Source organism: Rhinopithecus roxellana, chromosome 17 (assembly GCF_007565055.1).
Source record: "Rhinopithecus roxellana isolate Shanxi Qingling chromosome 17, ASM756505v1, whole genome shotgun sequence".
Taxonomy (NCBI): domain Eukaryota; kingdom Metazoa; phylum Chordata; class Mammalia; order Primates; family Cercopithecidae; genus Rhinopithecus; species Rhinopithecus roxellana.
The window spans coordinates 55,363,871-55,382,734 of record NC_044565.1 but is presented as its reverse complement, the minus strand read 5'-3'; the positions used below and the strand labels follow the sequence as shown (position 1 = coordinate 55,382,734).

Below are 18,864 nucleotides of genomic sequence, written 5' to 3'. Positions count from 1 at the left end.
AATTATAGTGACAGAATTGATCCAAAAAAAAAAAAACAGGAAATAGTTTTGTGGGCTCTCGTCTCATCTGGAAAGATTTACAAGGGAACCAAAAATCAATACAAAGGAAAAATGAAAGGTTTTATAGATAAGCGTACCATCTTCATTAAGGCAAGATTTTTTTCTACATTAGGGTTCGGGATAAATTCTACTCCTCACTGTCTTCTAAAGCACTGGGGCCGTTACTAGGCACACAAGCCTCACTGTGCAATTGTGATGAATGAGCCCCGGAGATGTGCTCAGTGAGGGTTGATGGTAACTGCGAAGTTACTTGCTGGCTTATCCCCCTGGGGGCTGAGAGCTTTTAGATTGCTTTTCTGAAAGATCACAGAGCAAAAATAAATTTTAAAAACCCCGCATTTCCAGCAATAAGGAAGCTCAAGAGAATTAAGTGAGTGAGTTCTTGAGGTAAAGGGAGAAAGCAGATGTTCTCAAAAACAATGACCCCAGTTACATATGAATCCCAAATTCAGATGCTGGAGCCACTTTTGAGACTGCCGTAGAGTATTTATTGGGTGGATTTGTGGTTACAAGCACGGAATTCACAGTTTTCCATTTTTCACAGATGCTTTATCAGAAGATCTGCTGAGCATCATTGCAAACATGTCCGGATGTCTCCCTTACATGCTGCCCCCAAAATGCCCAAACACGTGCCTGGCAAACAAATACAGGCTCATCACAGGAGCTTGCAACAATAGGTATTGTTTGTGGATTTTCTTAATCTTCTCATGAAAGTTGCATCTGAACATGACTAGGTGCCATGATAAAGGAGCCTCTACCATGACTGGTGGATCTGTACCCACCCCTGAGCCCCTGGTTCCTGTCCTTGGCCTCCCTGACATGGCCTCTTGCACACCTGGTGGTGCCTCAAGCAGCATGCTGAACCGCACCATCATTCCCAGCCACAACGCCGCTTCCATAGGTGCTTCTAGGTCACTCTTAACTTCCTAACCCCACAAATTCCACCGCCGTTCACCTAATAACTCAAGCCATATGTTTAGGTTCCATTCTTGATTTCACTAACTCCCCTACCCGTTGTTTCCAATGCACCCCCAAGACTGTCACTTTTACCTCCAAAGTGAGTGCTCTCCACTCCCTGTCACCTTAGCTGAAGCCAAAATAACCAGCCGGCTGCCATCACGTGGTGGCCCCCTCACTGGTTCTCCTAGTTTAACTGTTGCTTTCCCCGTTCACGCTTCGTGTTGTGGCCAACACCATCTCAGCACCCTCCTTCTCAATGCCCCCAACCCAAGTCCCCACTGCACTCAGAGTGAGTTCAGATCTGCCCAACAGTGGCAACTGCCCACCTCCTCTGGTCCACGGTGGCAGGAGGTAGACAGGAGCTTTGGCCACACACAGAGGCATGTGATTCAGTCTGGGGTTCAGACTGGTTTTCTGAAGAAAGTGATACAGAAGTGAGCCAAATCTTAAAGGATGAGTGGGGATTTCTCAAATGGGCCACAGGGTAGAGGAGAGGGCTTTGCAAAGGCCAGAAAGAGCAAGACACGTTTGGGCAGAAACACGCAGCCTTTGGCACACAGAGGGGCAGAGGGAGAGCAGCTGCGATTGTGGCGCCTGTGGGGTCTGTGGGCAATAATACACCCCGTGGTCACCTGGAGGCTTTGTCAGGATGGCTGCAGGCTTGATGTCCACCGATGCAGGCAGCAAAGGTGCTTAGCATGGAAGAGCTCCTCAAAGGGACTCGAGCTCCTCGCTGCTGGGTGTGCTGAGGCCAGAAGGAAGATGCCCCGTCCCCGCCGACCCCGTGAGAGAGGAATCAGCAGGACCCAGGCAGAGCCCTGGCCTGGACAGGCAGTGTCCTGAGACAGAGGGCAGGGGCTCTGGGACAATGAACAGGAATCGGCGTCCTGGGTCGATGATGGTTAAGAACAACAGCTTTGCAACTGGACAGCCCTGGATTTCAGACCTGGGATCACCACTTATCAGAGGGCAATTTATTTCAATTCTTTGAGCTGTAAGAGCTTGTCTGTAAAGCCCACAGCAGGAACGCATAACCTGGCTATGTGTAAGGACCGGATCTGAGGACCGTGGAGCCCCAGCTGGAAGAGGCAGCCTGTGCTGAACGCGGAGATGGGTCAGGACCACACAGGAGTCTGCTGTCCACCCCTCCTCCCCTGAAGCCTGGGGTGCCTGTGCTCACGCATGGAAGCGGGGTCAGAGGTGGAGACGGCACGTGTCCTGTCCTCAGAGCTCGGTGGAAGACATAGGTGTAGACAAAGGATGCACAGGAGGTGATGCCTGGGAGTATGGGGGCACTGAAGTGGCTGGTGGGATACACAGCTGGAGGGACCGGGCCTGGATGGAGGAGGGAATGGGGCAGGTACACTGTCGAGCCAGAGGCCAGAGCAGAGATGGCTTGGACTACACGGGGAGGAGCAGGGTCTTCAGCAGGGCAGGGTGGGGTCTAACCTGCAGATGCACGTTCAGGGTAGGGATTCCTGGGGACAGTGGTGTTGGAGATGTGGGGGCGGGGCTGCTCTCTGAATGGATTTCAAAGCCTCCCCCTGGGTCCTGCAATAGAGCCTGAACCTTTCTTTGGTTTGGTGCTTCCTCATTCATAAATCACTGTTCACTCAAAAACAAAACAAAACAAAACAAAACTCTTTAAAAAATGTATTGTGCTTCAGTTTACAATTTAACAACCTCAAGACCAGGGCCTCAGCCAGCACCAATGAGTTCCTGCTTGGCCCTTCCTAGAGGCCCTGCTGCTGTCTCAGGAGCCTCTGCCCCTGCTGCTGAGTGAGCTCCAGTGATGCTCCTGGGAGAATCTCTGCTGACCGTACAATGACGTTGGCCCTGGCAGCCGTGATCTGGGGACACTGAGATCCGAGCTGGTTTCTCTCCTTCTGTGGTGACGGCTACAGTTTTCATTAAGAATTTACAGCATCTGGATCTAAAGTCCGCTATGTTCAAGTCTTCACGCATTGTATTCCACCAAAAATAAAACATCTGCTCAGAAATCGTTAGTGTCTCACTTGTTGTTATAAAAGTGAGCCTCAGAGGACCCCTGCCCCTTGGCCCCTGGGTGGTTTATTTTCTCTGCAGGCCGAGACCTGTTAGTGCCAAAGCCTCCTAGGACCAAGCTCAAATTTATTCATGCCCAGTTTTGATAAAAACAGCCCAAACAGCGATTTTTAGCCACTTGGAGCCTACCTCTTTGTGTCTTCCACAAAACCTCTCCCAGTATCTCAGGCCATTGGTAAGATACAGCCTCGTGGTCATCAGACCCCAGGTCGCTGCTGCCGCTGGAGTTGCCTGCCCGGAGACTCCCCCTCCACCTCACCATGTTGCTGAGTAATGTCATCAGACGCAGAGACCCTCTGATGCCCCACCGTGAGTTCCTCGCCATCCTCCCCATCTGGGTGGCGGTCCCTCATTTTAGCCTCTGGATGGTCCCCTGCCTTGAGGGATGTCCCCTCTTCTGCACCTGTGCCCAAGAGCCACCCCAAAAACATGTGTGTGTCTCTGTCTCCCCTGGTCCTAACTTTTGCCTTGCTCAGCCCTGAGTTCCCAGAGCTTCCCCACACCCACTAAGTTGCTAAGTTCCCCTCCAGCAGTCTCCTAAGCCACGTCAGCGTCCCTCTCGGTCACCAGCACCTGGTTCCCCACCCACACCTTCCCATCCTTGCCTGGGCTGGTGCCGACTCACTAGGACCCTTCCTGCCCCAGGGGAGGTGACCTGGCCTCTCCAGGCACCCAGAGAGACTGTGACCGTGTCCTTGCATGGCACTAGCTCTCTGGCCTGGGTTTGGTTGCGTTTCTTTTGATCATTTCTTGACTAGTGTGTCGGCTATGTCAGGTGAAATTTTTAGCTTAACAGCTTAATACTCCATGCAGGAGGTCCCCAGTCGATATTCTCAGCACATCACCATATGGCTGTCCTGATGGTATATATTATATCTTATAGAACACATTAATCTTATAGAACATATTAATACGTGGGCTTCCTTATGTGATCCTAAAAATCTGAATATGTTTTAGAATTGTCATTGCAACTTCCAGTCAACATGTTTAGCATTTGTTTTGGTTAGGTTTGCTTTGGTTTTTCACATATGGGATTAAAGAATTAAGGCAGATATTTGTTTCTGATACATGATTTTTAATTCAGAGAATTTATATTCCTTTTGATTAATTCTGGTGATTAAGCTTTGCCTCTATATCCTTGCTGGGTCAGATGATGCATTTTTAATTCCAATTATGAAGGGCATGTGGGTCCTCTGCAGTGAGTTTGGATCTTTATGTTTGAGGCTCACCAACGTTCCTCAAAAGGTTTCGGATAATTAAATCTTGCATTAAGCATTTCCCTTTTATCGTCTGAAATTTCACCCATGTTTCCTTCTGATCGCGTTTGGCTTTTGTTTTCATTGTGTTTCTTCCTTTTGTTTCTAACTCGAAGGCGCAGTGTTTTCTCTTCCTGCTCGCTTGTTCCTTCCTGAAGGTCGTTTCTTGTCCCTCACCCACCACTGCTGCCCGCTCTGCTGTATTTCCAAGTGACCTTTGGGTGTTGGCTGCAATGACGTCTTTAAGACAAATGTTATTTGGAATTAACTTTTGAAATTCTAAATGTTGAAACGGTAGATTTTAAAACTCATTCATTTCTACTAGTTCTCTTGCTTTATGGTGTGATGTCTGCATGTCACAAATGGATGGCAGGGTTTCTAAGGCTTGCTTTTCCTTTGTTGGTATTTTCCTAATTGCCTAGGACATATCACATAAAATTACTTAACAAGTAGTGGAAAAGAATGATTTTTCTTTTGCCATTTCACCTGGACTTTTTGTTTGTATGGTGTAGTCGGTGCTGCAGAAGCTACCTTGTTGAAAGAGGAGGGGGCAGGCTGCTTCTCGTTTGTGTGGTGCAGCTAATGCCACACCCGGACTTCTTGTTTGTATGATGTGGTCAATGCCACAGGAGCCACATGTTGTAAGTGAATGGAGCAGGCTCCTTCTTGTTTGCATGGTGTAGTCTGTGCCGCAGGATGTACCAGTTGGAAGAGGATGGGGCAAGCCCCTTCTTGTTTGTATGATCTACTCATTACCACAGGAGCCACATGTTGTAAGTGAATGGAGCAGGCTCCTTCCTGTTTTTATGGTGTAGTCAGTGCCGCAGGAGGCACTACGTTGGAAGGAAATAGGGCAGGGTCCTTCTTGTTGGTATGGTGTGGCCAGTGCTGCAGGATGTACCATGTTGGAAGAGAATGGGGCAGGCTCGTTGTAAATTTTGAGTCTTTTTTTCTTTTCACTTTGTCCTAAAGGAAATTATCAGGTCTCTGCATAACCCTGATTTTTTAACACGGAGGGGGTGTGTGCATGCATGGCAAACTGGTCCCTGTAAAAATTTTAGAATCTCTAAATATAAAGCTTAAGATATTAGTAATGCTGTTGATAACTGTGTTTGGGGTGATGGTGTTTTTGTAGTATCATTTAAAGGATTTCCAGCTTCTTTCTGTTTCTGTTACCAACGTGTGGAGACCTCTTCATCATCCTGGACTCATCAGGGTCCTCAACACTCCTGCGCTCCCAGCCAGCTGAGGCCGTTGTTCTCGCCTGTGTGTTTTTATAGAAGTCTAGGAGTTGGGGGTAGGAGGTGGGTGTGGGCAGGGGTCACGTCACTTACAGGTTGCGTTTGGTAGAAGCAGTCACATCAGCTGAGAACAGAATCCCCAGGGCCTGAGGATATCCTGCAGAAAACTGGGTTTTAGTGTGTAGCTTGGCATCAGCCTAGAGATAAGACAAATTCTATTTTAAAAATCAAGTGCTCTGGCCGGGCACGGTGGCTCACGCCTGTAATCCCAGCACTTTGGGAGGCCGAGACGGGTGGATCACGAGGTCAGGAGATCGAGACCATCCTGGCTGACACGGTGAAACCCTGTCTCTACTAAAAATTAAAAAAAAAAAAAAATTAGCCAGGCGTGGTGGCGGGCTCCTGTAGTCCCAGCTACTCGGGAGGCTGAGGTAGGAGAATGGCGTGAACTCGGGAGGCGGAGCTTGCAGTGAGCCGAGATCGCGCCACTGCACTCCAGTCCAGGTGACAAAGCGAGACTCCGTCTCAAAAAAAAAAAAAGAAAAAATCAAGTGCTCCATGGCGGGATGGTGATATGGTTGGCTGTGTCCCCACCCAAATCTCAGTTGAATTCCTACATGTTGTGGGAGGGACCTGGTGGGAGGTAATTGAACCACAGAGGCAGGTCTTTCCTGTGCTGTTCTCATCATAGCGAATAAGTCTCACGAGATTTGACAGTTTTATAAGGGGGAGTTCCCCTGCACATGCTCTCTTTCTCCCTGCTGCCATCCATGTAAGACATGACCTGCTCCTCCTTGCCTTCCACCATGATTGTGAGGCCTCCCCAGCCACGTGGAACCATAAGTCCATTAAACCTCTTTTTCTTCCCAGTCTTGGGTATGTCTTTATCAGCAGCATGAAAACAGACTAATACAGATGGAGTAAGGGAGGGCTACTGAAGAATTGAAGCCTCATAGCTGCTGGAAATAGATACAGTCAGGGTGGAATTACTCATGGCCAGTCCTCCACAGGCAGCGGGGTCATTATGAAGACCTGTGTGCCACAATATCTAGAAAACAAAGGAGCCACGAGCCACTGTTTGCTTGTCATCTAAATCAATGGACTATCTTATCACATGCAATGTTAGACAGTGTATTACATATGAATATTCATAAGCAGAAATACAAATATAGACTATATACTGTAAGATACTATTCATTATACAATATGATTAATTCACCTAGATACTTCATATAGAATTTGCCTTCAGTTTTACATTGATACATGTGATAATAACTGCTCTGTGTGTTCTTGAGAAAGTGCTCACATTCCTGTACATAATGGAAAAGCCATCATATTTTGAAATAGAGCACGAGATTCCAGCCCCCATGTTGTCAGTTACAAGCTGCTTAGACTTCATGTCTTGCTTAGATTCTCAAATTCTCTGCATCTGGAGAATGGCAAAGATAGTGATGCTCATTTCTAGGGTTGTCATGAGGCTGAAGTGAGATAATGGCAGCAGAAATACTTTGTGAGCAATAATGCTACAAAGGTCAGCGACTGTTTATGTAAATAATGGCCACCTTGGAAGCCCCTTTCTTCAAAGAGTCTCAGTCTTGATTCTTGAAGAGGTGTAATTTATCTCTGAAAAACTGCATTATTTCTTGCTGGGCATGTTGGCTCACGCCTGTAATCCAAGCACTTTGGGAGGCTGAGGTGGGGGGATCGCATGAGCCCAGGAGCTCAAGACCAGCCTGGGCAATAAAGCAAGACCTCATCTCTCAAATTAAAAAAAAATTATGATATTTCCTGAGTTTTGACCTGATGAACTACTGTGGTAAATCACTGTGTCTCACAGTGTTGTAAGCGAATGGAGCAGGCTCCTTCTTGCTTGTATGATCTAGTCATTGCTATAGGAGGTACTATGTTGGATGAAGTACCATGTTGGATAAGTGGCACAGTGGATAGAATCCATCTCCATCGTGACCATGAGTAGATTCCTGCTATTAAATTGGAGTACGACTTATGCAGGGCTTGGGGGTGAATCTGGAGGCACAGGTGGCCAAGTCTCCCATGGGCCTGCACCCCCAGATGAGGGGCCCCCAGATGCAGATCAGGGACTTTACACCCCAGAGGGCTGCCTTCTGGCCCCTCCCAGATTTTGCTGTCTCCCCAGAGGTGACCACTGTTTTGATCTTCATCTCCATAGTCAGTTTCCCCTGACCTGGCTTTTATAGGAAGGAAGTTAGATGGTAACCCCTGGGCCTGCCTTCTCCACCTCCACTCACCTTGGAGATTTAGTTGCTCCTGCCTTGCTGAGGGAGACACTCATCGTTACAGGGCAGGCATGGGTACCTCTCTGCTGAGCGCTGGTCAATGCTCCCGAGTGGCTGCTCCAATCTGCACTCCCAGGAGCGAAGTGTAAGAGCCCCATGCCCTCCCCAATCCCCGCCACTGCGAGCCCTTTCATTTTATCCCTTCTTGAGGGGGGAGTGGCATTTCCTGTGGTTTAACTTTATATTTTCCTGGTGACTAAGCACTTTTAAAATACATTCATTGGCCATTTGGAGACTTTTTTGGGGGATGTGCCAGTTCAAACATTTTTGCCATTTTTGATGAGTCTTTTTTGATTTATAGATGCTCATATTTTCTAAATATGTCTTCAGCGAGAAATGTTTTACAAATGTCTTCTCCCACCTGAGATTGGCCTTTTCACTCTCCATGCTGTCTTTTGGAGAAAAGTTGTTCATATTTTTAATGAAGTCCCATTTATCAATTACTTATTTCGTGGAAAGAAATTTTTTTTGTTGTGTTTAAGAACCTTGGTTTCTCTGAAGGATGTGAAGGTATTTTTCTTGTGTTTTCTGCTGAAAATGTTATTGTTTTACATGTCACATTTAGATCTGTGACCCATCTCATTTAATGTTTTGTATAATATATGAGGTGGCAACCATGGTGTGTGTATGTGTGTGTGTGTGTCTGTGTCTGGGGTGTGTGTGTGTGTGTGTGTATTGTAAACCAAAAATAAAATTCTAAGTCCTGCAATCATCTGAATTGACCCCTCCTCTTGGCAAGGGCGTTCCAAAGCTAACCTGAAAAACTAATTCAGACCATGATGGGGAGAGCAAGGTCAGATGTGCCTCATGACACCCTCCTCCCTTTTGGAATTACTGCTAGAACAGACTTAACTCTAGAAGAAACATTTACAGTCTATTCTCTCAGAAGTCTGCTCCCTGGAGGCTTTACCTGCATGATGAAACCTTGGTCTCCACAACCCCGTGTCTTAACCCAGACACTCCTAAGTCCTTAGACAATAACTTGACTCTTTCAAAAAATTGCCAATCAGAAAATTTTTGAATCTACCTTTGACCTGGAAGCCCCCACTTCTGGATGTCCTGCCTTTCTGGACTGAACCAATGTACATCTTACATGTATTCTACTGATGTCTCATGTCTCCCTAAAACATATGAAACTAAGCTGTGCCTCAACCACCTTGGACATGTTTCTCAGGATCTCCTGAGGGCTGAGTCACTGGCCATTGGTCACTCATATTTGGCTCAGAATAAATCTCTTCAACTATTTTACAGAGCTTGACTCTTTATTGACAATATCTGTAGGTGTGTATGTATATATAGAGGCATGTATATGTAGGTGGATTTGTATGTGTGTGTGTGTATATATATAATAGAGAGGTCTGTATTTATAGAGGGGTGTGTGTGTGTGTATGTATAGATGTGTGTGTGTGAAAGCATATGTATATGACATTTAATGTATTCTGAACCATCCTTTACCCAATAAAGTGCACCAGTGCCTGTATCATGAATTGAGTAGCCATATGTGTGTGGGTGAGGACTGCTAGACTCTTACCATCATGTATATAATTATGAGAGAGAGGGAGAGAATGTGAGTTAGGCAATTAGCCACACTCCTCTTTACGCCTGCTGAGAAAAAGACACAGGGACCAGCAGCATCAGAACACCTCGTTGGGGCAGCTCTGCACTGGGGTACAGGTGGCAGAAGCCTGGAGGGATTCTGTCCAGCAGGAAGAGAGGCCGGCTTCAGCCCCTCCCGCCTGACAGCGCATGGGTCCTGCCTTGCCTGGGAGGAGGAGCCCAGGATTGGAGGCAGGGGCTGCTCCCGCCTCCAGAGGTTTCCAGGAGGCCACATGTTGTGCCCTGCCGGCATCCACGCATTTGGGTTATACCCACTCCCAGACGAGGACACTCATGGACTCCCTCTGGCCGCGCATGGAAGCCAGGCCTGTGGTCTGCATCTCGCCATGCTCCACGCAGCTCCTGCATGCATCGGCTCGGCTCGCAGATGTCATGTCCACCTCCTTTCTTCTTCCCTGAGCCTCTGCTGAGCCCTCCCGACCTGAGGGTCGGCTGCTTCCTTCCCCGCCTGAGTCACTTCCATGACTGGCTTCATCCTCAGAGCCTCCCCTTCTTCATCTGTAACGTGGGAAGTATTCCCACCGCACAGGGTTGTTTTTGGTTGAAAGGTAGCACTTGTCAGGCTCCTTGCACGCCATCCACAGCCGGACATCGTAAGAGTTATGGTGACTGTCACCTTTCAGCCACTCCTCAGCCTCGGACCTCTGGGCTCCTGGCCATGGCATTGACCACAGAATGTCATAAACAGCCCAATGTGTTTTTTCACGAGAGCGGTTGTTGAAGCCTCCTGCAATTAAATGGTTGGAGATTGATTGACTTGGGAATATCACCACATCACAGAATCAGAGCAAACTTTTTCATGGCGCAGGAGCAACATCAACTGAGTGGTGAGTTCTGAAGGACCTGGCCCTCAAGGTAGCGCACAACCTCAATGATGGGTGGAGCCAGGTCACAGGTGAAATTCCCATCCAGGTGGGACAGACTCAAGCCGGGACTGGGTTCCCCTGACACCGGCTTGCCAAACGTGCTTCCCTCCTGGATGCACAGAGAACGAAGGTGGCGTGGACACTGTGGACTGCAGGAAGCGATCCCACCAGGGATGAAAAAGCCAACTTCCTTCATTGCAGCAATTCCGCACTGAGCTGCTTTCACGGGGTTCATGCTCTGTCCCATACAGCCTTAAAGCCCATGAACGTGGAAGGAGACGACCACGTCTGAAAGGAAAATTCCATATAGGCATGTAAGTTATTGGAAGAACCCTTAAGATCCACCTGGGTTTAACATATAATTTGCTACATATAACTTGGTATATCATTCTCTATAGTCATCTGCCTACAAATAATCAAAAATATAAATTCAATGTTGCGTCTCCCATCCAGATGTTTTATGTTAAGAACACCTCATATCTAATGTCTGACAGCTATTTTCTTTTTTTCTACCTATTTGCCTTGAATTCACATTCATAGTCACCTTGTTTTCCCTCCCACTTTGTTTTTCATTTGCATTTTGACCTAATTTATGAAATTATCCAGCAGGGTGAGACCTGGTGGAGTTTTGCTGGATGAAACTCCTCGACACACTCGTCTCCTTTTAAGAAGTGCCTGTAGATTGAAAGTTCAATTGCTCGAAACAGTTTTTTGCTAAACGACAAATGTGTCTATTAAGAGTTTAAGTTGCACTTTTAAATCCATCAATGGCACTAAGATATCATTTAGCAATATTGACACTTGAAGGGATAAAAAAAAAAAACAGAAAATACCTTTGACCTCAAATAAATGTATTAGTCTTTAAGGAAAAAAGAGGTGGAATTGCCCTTGGCGTCTTAGGAAATCGCAGAACATACGATGGGTTTAAACGACACCAGAATACACAAGATTTTCAAAGTTTTTGGAAAAAGCTGAGCTCATGCCGATTATAGAAAGCATTTGCGTCTTTTGAAGGGTTTTCCTCTGAGGGTTCAGATGTGCCTCAGGGATCGTGCTGGTGACAATCCCAGCTTTTTGCAAACTGTCTGGTCTTAATTGCCTTCAATCAAGTCGCTCCAACTGAGATGGGAAAAATCACAGCTGAGTTTCCTCATACTTCCGGCCACCTGACAGGGCGTCAGGCGTCTTTGGTGACAAGCTGGATCCTCGGGCACCTGGCCCAGCAGGACTGCAGGGTGTCGGCTGCTCCTGGGTGAGCACCTCCCATGCAGAGAAGCAAACCCCCTCCTCCCATGTCCCACCGCTGCCCAGCTGAGAAAGAGGTGTGGTTGCAGAGGAGTGGAAAGCTGACTTCTTCCACTGTTTCTCTCCCAGCATGTCACACTGCATTGCTGTGTGCTTCTTTTCACAGGCGGCACACACCTCTGGCACTGAGTGTGTCCGTGTGCCGTTACTGGACGGCCACACCTGGCAAACATATTGACCTGTGTCTCTCAGCCTCAGGCCACAGCTTCACTCTCCAGCTCTCTTCAAGATGGAAGTTTAGAATTTCTTGTCTCTTTGGAATTCAGAAATCACAAAGTCTCCATTGCCAGGTGCCTGGGAGAGGGGAGCTAGTGTCCCAGGGAAATCAGAGTGACTCGGAGCCTCGGCAGGAGCACAGACCTCAGTCTCCCTCCTAAAACTCTCCTCCAGAAATGTTTCTCTTTGCTCATTTTGTCAGCTTTATGATCCTTTTTCCGATGCTGCCGTTAATCCAGATCTAATGAAGGAACAGTGCAGTGCAATAGCTTTCCAATGGGAAAGGGTCTTTCCAACAGGAGCTGAGCAAAGTCTCAGAGGGACCCTCTCAGTCCTGCTGACCTGCTGACCGTGAAGGTGACACATTTGCGGAACGTCCACAACAAACATCTGTGAGTGCTCTTGGGCTGTTGTAATGTCCTAGTGAACTGCTGAAATAGAAAAGTCAATCAGCAAAAAAAAAATCACCGCTTAAGCAGTTAAATTAGCGTTTCATTATTTTTAATTGAGTGATCTAGCACCTCCCTATGAGCCACACTTTATGGAATTTCAATAAAGACCAACCAACCGTAACGAATCGGAACACTTTATTAAAGCAATCTTTCCAGTCTTCAGATGCTGATGTCTTGCAGCTAATTATATGCGTTACTCTCCCACACATTTTTGCAAATTGAGCCACTTTGGTGTACTGGAGATTAACAAAGTATTAATAATAGAGTTATTCTCCCCTTACGATCCTTGCAGACATAGAGAAGTAACCATGTCCCCAAGCCTCCTGCCGCTGCTGACCACTCATCCTCGAAAGTGTCCTAGATGAAGTAGCAGCAGGTACACGACAGTAGGAAGAAAAGCTCCTCTCCTCTAATGTCCGGAGCTGCATGGTGGCCTTAGAGACTTTGAAACCGGAAGTCTCAGCTCTTCAGTCTACCTCAAGAACAAAACGAATCTTTCCTTCACAAATGTTGCCCAGGTTACAAACAGCTCTGAGCAGAACCTTGGTCCCCTTCATTCCTGTGCAGAACATCTAAATCAGTCATATTCAATACGAATGACTAATGTATGTTATAACCATAAAGGCAATGGTAACTTAATGACAAAACCGCAACTAATTTTTAAATATTTATATTCCCAAACACTCCAAATGTTTTAAAAAGTTGTTTATCTTGTCATGATTCTTGTAGACTTCACTCCTTATATTTTCTAAGTGCATACATATCAGATACTTGGGAGGATTTTCAAAGCCTGCATCCTAGTCATGCCTGACTCTTTCGTCATGTGCCTTGCAAAGCCTTCCAATACCAGTTGTCCACGATGCAGCTTCAGACTCTGCAGACTCAGCCCTGGTTGTGTTGCATGACTCTGCAGCTGCCACACACAGAACCCCAGTGCCGGTTATTCCCGCAGGGCTTGACTGACAGATACCAATGGACCCGGATATCATGACAATGTTAGACCCAAAACAATCTGTATTTATTTTTAACAAAAGGAACCTACTTTTTTCCAACAAAAAATTTCTGTTTTTTTCTCTTTGAATTGACTTTTATATTCTAATTCCCCCATATTTCCTTCCAAATCCAGAATAATTTATGCCTTGTAAATTGAGCCATTTTATTCCAAATGTAGAATATTTTATACTTGAAAGTCCTTTATTTTTAATATGTTTTACATAGTTCTTTATTTTACCTATCCTCTACAGATATTTATGCTCATGGCATATATTGGACATATTCATTTATATATTCTTCACATTCATATAGTCTTACCATACATTTACATATTTGAATATGTATTTTATTTTGTATGTTACATTTTTATGTATGTTATAAATTTAAATTTCCTATTTAGAAAATGTTCAGTGAGTACAAGGGTCTCTGTTCATGGTTTTCTTCAAGATTGAGTTATTTTTACACATTATTAGAACATAATCGATTTAATCAGCATGGATCTATGACAGATGTTGGTAATTATTATGCATAGAGATAAATATTTAATGGAATTAGTTTATTGATGAGATGGGTGGAGTTTCCGTTAGTTCCTTCAGCAGTTGGCTGAACATCAGCTGTTGGCCGAGGGGCCATGCATCCTGGTTACCCGAGATCCTTCCTATTTATGCCTTCTATCCCAGGAAATTATTAATAATTAACAGTGCTCCTGTCTCCTCAAAAGTATTCCACTGTGGTTAGGAATTACATGGTCATCCTACATACTATAGATCAGACAGTTCAGCAGCAACCCTGTGATTATTTTTACCTTTGCAGATGGAAGGTGCCTAGAAACCCGCCCCTGGGACTGTGTCGCTGGGAAAAGTTCTGCCATAGGAATGCCATCTGGGCCTCAAAACTCCTTCTGAGATGTAGAAGAAAATGAACATATGATGAGCTATCATTAAAATGATTTTTATTCATGTATCAGCAAACAATTCAATAACATTGTCCTCCAAATTTCTAAACAAAATATTGGAAAATACCTGATTCGCACAAGGATTAGTTACCAATCTTTAGTCTTTTATTTCCTCAATTTCTAGAAAATGTTCCAAGACACAGCTTAACACAGTACACTCGGAACTAGGTGTGAAATCAAAGTGTTCAACACACCTTTACCTCATCATGCACTTCAAATACATTTTTGTCAGAATATATTTTGACCAACAGAACGAAACTGCAGACCAGCCTACTTATGGGAAACCTCACCATCTAGCCTACTGGCTGAATCCATTCTCATCACCAAATCAAACAGCCAAATACAACCAACTCTCTCTCTCAGGAGAGACTTAACTTTATTTTTAACTTATTTTATTTTTAATTCAAATTCATGTATTAATGGTTCCTTTGACAACCGTCTCACTTCTGAAATCAGAAAACCAGCGACTTCCCCAGTTCCCGCAAGCTCGCCTGGACAATCACACAGGGCAGGAACAGGCGCGACACCCTGGTGGCTTCATGGTGCTTTGATTAAAGGATGTTTTATGCCACAGGATTTCAAATGATCTCTTTGTTTGGAGTACCAGAAGTTTCTGTCCTCCAGGGAACTGCCCCTGGTACATTCTAGAAGGGTGGGAGACCCTCCTTCGGAAAACAGTAGGAGAAACTTTCCTGAAGGGGAGTGGGAAGGAACCCTGCAGGCAGCTGCCTCCAGACAGCATGTGCCACGCTCAGGAGAGGGTGCCTGTGGGAACCGAGCCTCTGGGATGAGCTCCCTGGAATCCAGCCATGACCTGGGCCTCCAGGAGGCATTTCGGGTCTTCTGGGGAGCTGTGCCCCTTGTGCCTCCGTAGTGACCCCACGTACTCTCCCTGAGAATGGCTCCTTATATCTGGGACTCTGCTTCTGTGTTCCTCTCCGCCATCTCAAACACATCCTTGCGTTTGTCTCCGCAGAGACCACCCCAGATGGGGTGCCTCCAACACAGCCCTGGCCCGATGGCTCCCTCCAGTCTACGAGGACGGCTTCAGTCAGCCCCGAGGCTGGAACCCCGGCTTCTTGCACAACGGGTTCCCACTGCCCCAGGTGGGTACTCGGGACACTGCTACCTTGGACGAAGATTGGGTCCTGTGATGCTGAGGGAGGGAAATAGCCTTTTACTGGGTTCTTGCTCGTGCTGGGTGCCACGTGCAACTCCTTCAGATCCTCCCAGCCTCCCTTTGATGTAGCAATCACTGTTTCTGCCCTATGGCTTAGGAGCCAAGGCTCAGGGAGATTAAAAGCTCTTAGTGAGTGGAACCCTGCAGATTTAAATTAAGTTTTCTCAACCCTAACATTTCTGTTCCTGAAAATTACTTCGTTGTTTTCAGATAAGTTCCTTTACCCATCATGTGGGCTAGGTACATCCCAAGATGCCTTTGAGTTCAGCAATCCACTCGCTGACGTAAAGATGATCACTTGACTCCCAGAGGTGAATTTATTTGCTGAACAGTCATAGCCTAGTAGAATCTACTGGTCTATTTGGTCAAAAAATGGGCATTTTGTTTGTAATTTAACTACTCATTTCAATGAATCAGTCAGTCTGTTTGCTCTTGTGCCATGTTCAGTGACGAAATTATGTAGAAATACAGCAATGGATGTTGTTTAGCCCAAAAAGTGCAGGTGGTAGGACTCAGGTCTGACTCAGACCAGCCGTGGACAGATATACCAGCATAGAGTTCCCCTATGAAAGCCAGCAACTTTACCTTGGCAATTTTCCCAGGCAGGCTTTTAGTAAGAGGACCCAGTGTGCCCAGAAGCCATGAGCAGCCCTGGGTAGAGCTGGAGGCTGAGTCACTGAAGACAGCTTGGTGCTCCCAGCAGCAGGGACGAGGGGATTGGGCTCACGCTCCGCTCCCACTGGCTTCCTGCAAGTCACTTGCTTTCTTGGCCTCAGTTGGACAATCCCTAAAATGGGGTAACACTGTCTTACCCACCTTGTGCTCAACAGTAGAGACCAGTTCAACCCCCGGAGCTTCTTAAACTCTCAGTATTATGAGCCTGTGATTCTGTAAACCCATATTTGCTCAGAATTATTTCACTATTGAGAAAAATCAGAGTTCAAGTGTCCTTAAATGTAAATTGTTAGTTTTCCAATCAGCTGTGACAAATTACTCCAAATTTAATGGCTGAAAACAACATAAATGTGATCTTCCAGTTTCATAATGAGTGTCTGATGTCTCACTTGGTTCAAATCAAGGTGTCGCAGAGCTGGTTCCTTGTGGGGGTTCCAGGGAGAACCCCTTTCCTGGCAATTCCAATTCTGGAGGTGCCTGCATCCCCTGGCTTGTGGCCTCTCCTTCAAAGCCAGCAATGTTGTATGTCTCTGTGCCTTAGTTTAGAGTCACAGCTCCACCTCCAGTCAGGAGAGGGCCTCCAACTTTAAGGACCCAGGTGATTGGACTAGACACTCGTGGAGACCCAGGACAACCTTCCCATCTCAAGGCCCTTAATGTAATCGCATCCGCAGGCTCCAAGGATTCACGAATGGATGTTGTGTGAGAGGCATTTTTCTGCCTCCACAGATGACCCACTGACCCTCAAAGATTCATGCCCCATCCTCGTGCATAACATGCTCACCCCATCCCAAGGTTCCCGCAAACCCCATCCCATGACAGCACCAACTCCAGGCCCAAAATTCAATCCAAATCTCGGCATATAAATCATCCACATCAGGTAGGGCAGGCTCAGGGTAAGATCCATCCAGGACAAAATTCCTCTCCATCTGGACCTAGCCTGTGAGACAGGGAAGCCTGTCATCTGCTCTCCAGATGCCCTGGCAGAATGGTGTTAAACTTAACAGCAGCAGACGTCTGGGTGGAGAAAGGAAAAGAAGGGGAGTCACTCCTCCCAACCCACGTGGAAATCCAGCCAGGCAACATCCCTTAGGCTTCAAGGCCAAGGAGTAATCGCCTGTGGCTGGAGGTTCTGCTCTCTGAGTCATGGACTCAAAATAGACGACTCTTCACTTAATCCTGACAACAACCCTGAAGCTCAGCCTTTCCATATTAATTTAAAGATGAGGAAGCGAGGGCTGAGGGAAGTTAACGCCAGGCCCTCCAGCCACCACAAATCAAGGCAGGGATTGGAGTCCAAGGGCGTCTGTCTTCAAAGCTCACGCTCCTCCCTCCCTAGCTCCAGGGCACAGATCTCCTAGGGGCACCTGGAGCTCTGTGAACAGGAACCACACCAGGAACTGCATGATCCCAAAGGTCATCTTTCTTCTCCCATGGAGTCTCCTATGTCCTGACCAATGGTCTCTTCTACCCAGGTCCGGGAGGTGACACGACATGTCATTCAAGTTTCAAATGAGGTTGTCACAGATGATGACCGCTATTCTGACCTCCTGATGGCATGGGGACAATACATCGACCATGACATTGCGTTCACACCGCAGAGCACCAGCAAAGCTGCCTTTGCGGGAGGGGCTAACTGCCAGGTGACTTGTGAGAACCAAAACCCGTGTTTTCCCATACAAGTAAGTTTTAGAAAACGTTTTTGTGTTTATTATGAAACTAAGTGTTGTTTAAAACGTCAAACAGAACAGTATAAAATAAAATGTGAAAGTCTGTTTCTGTTGTCCTAGTCCCAGGGGTAACAGTTGTGAATATCCCGTGCATCTCACTGGAAATCATCTGGATACACATATATATATATAGCACATAAGATGGCGTGTGGGCAGATGTGTATATGGCATATATGATAGTGTGTGGTCAAGTGTATATAGCATATAGGATTACATGTGGGCACGTGTATTAGCATATATGATCATGGGTGGGCATGTGTGTATATAGCATATATGATAGCATGTGGGCACTTGAGTATATACGATCATGTGTGGGCATGGGTGTATATATCGTATAAGATACTGTGTGGGTACGTGTGTATATAGCATATAAGATAGTGTGTGGGCATGTGTGTATATAGCATATAAGAGTGTGTGGGCACATGTGTATATAGCATATAAGATACTGTGTGGGCATGTGTGTATATGGCATATAAGATAGTGTGTGGGCATGGGTGTATATATCATATAAGATACTGTGTGGGCACGTGTGTATATAGGATATAAGATAGTGTGTGGGCACGTGTATATATGGCACACAAAATAGTGTGTGGGCATGTGTATATAGCACATAAGATAGTGTGTGGGCATGTGTGTATATAGCATATAAGACAGTGTGTGGGCACATGTGTATATGGCATATAAGACAGTTTGTGGACTTGTGTGTATATGGCATATAAGATACTGTGTGGGCATGTGTGTTTATAGCATGTAAGTTAGTGTGTGGGCACGTGTGTAAATAGAGCATGTGATCCCATGTGTACCTGCGCTTTTTCTCATCCTCTGTGTCATATCATGTGCATGCTCAGTGCCTGGTAAGGACCACTTAGCAATAGTTCTTATACATATCTGCATAGCATTAAGTGAACAGAAATGTTAATTGTTTGTGACTTCTTAATATTCCATTTGTGTGTGCATTATAATCTGTCTAACCACTTCC

At 46.1% G+C, this 18,864-nt stretch overlaps 1 protein-coding gene across 7 annotated transcripts in view; it reads left to right on the top strand.

Annotated features, from left to right (window-relative positions):
* Positions 1 to 18,864, top strand: part of TPO (thyroid peroxidase) — a 132,720-nt gene that overhangs the window by 53,203 nt on the left and 60,653 nt on the right. For 6 of the 7 annotated variants that reach the window (XM_010386099.2, XM_010386095.2, XM_010386098.2 and 3 more), the window contains 3 exons: positions 605 to 737; positions 15,277 to 15,406; positions 17,631 to 17,837. The exons of the other annotated variant lie outside the window; for it this stretch is intronic. In XM_010386099.2, coding sequence (XP_010384401.1) covers positions 605 to 737; positions 15,277 to 15,406; positions 17,631 to 17,837 — 470 coding nt within the window. The remainder of the gene's footprint in view (positions 1 to 604; positions 738 to 15,276; positions 15,407 to 17,630; positions 17,838 to 18,864) is intronic. 7 annotated transcript variants of the gene reach the window in all.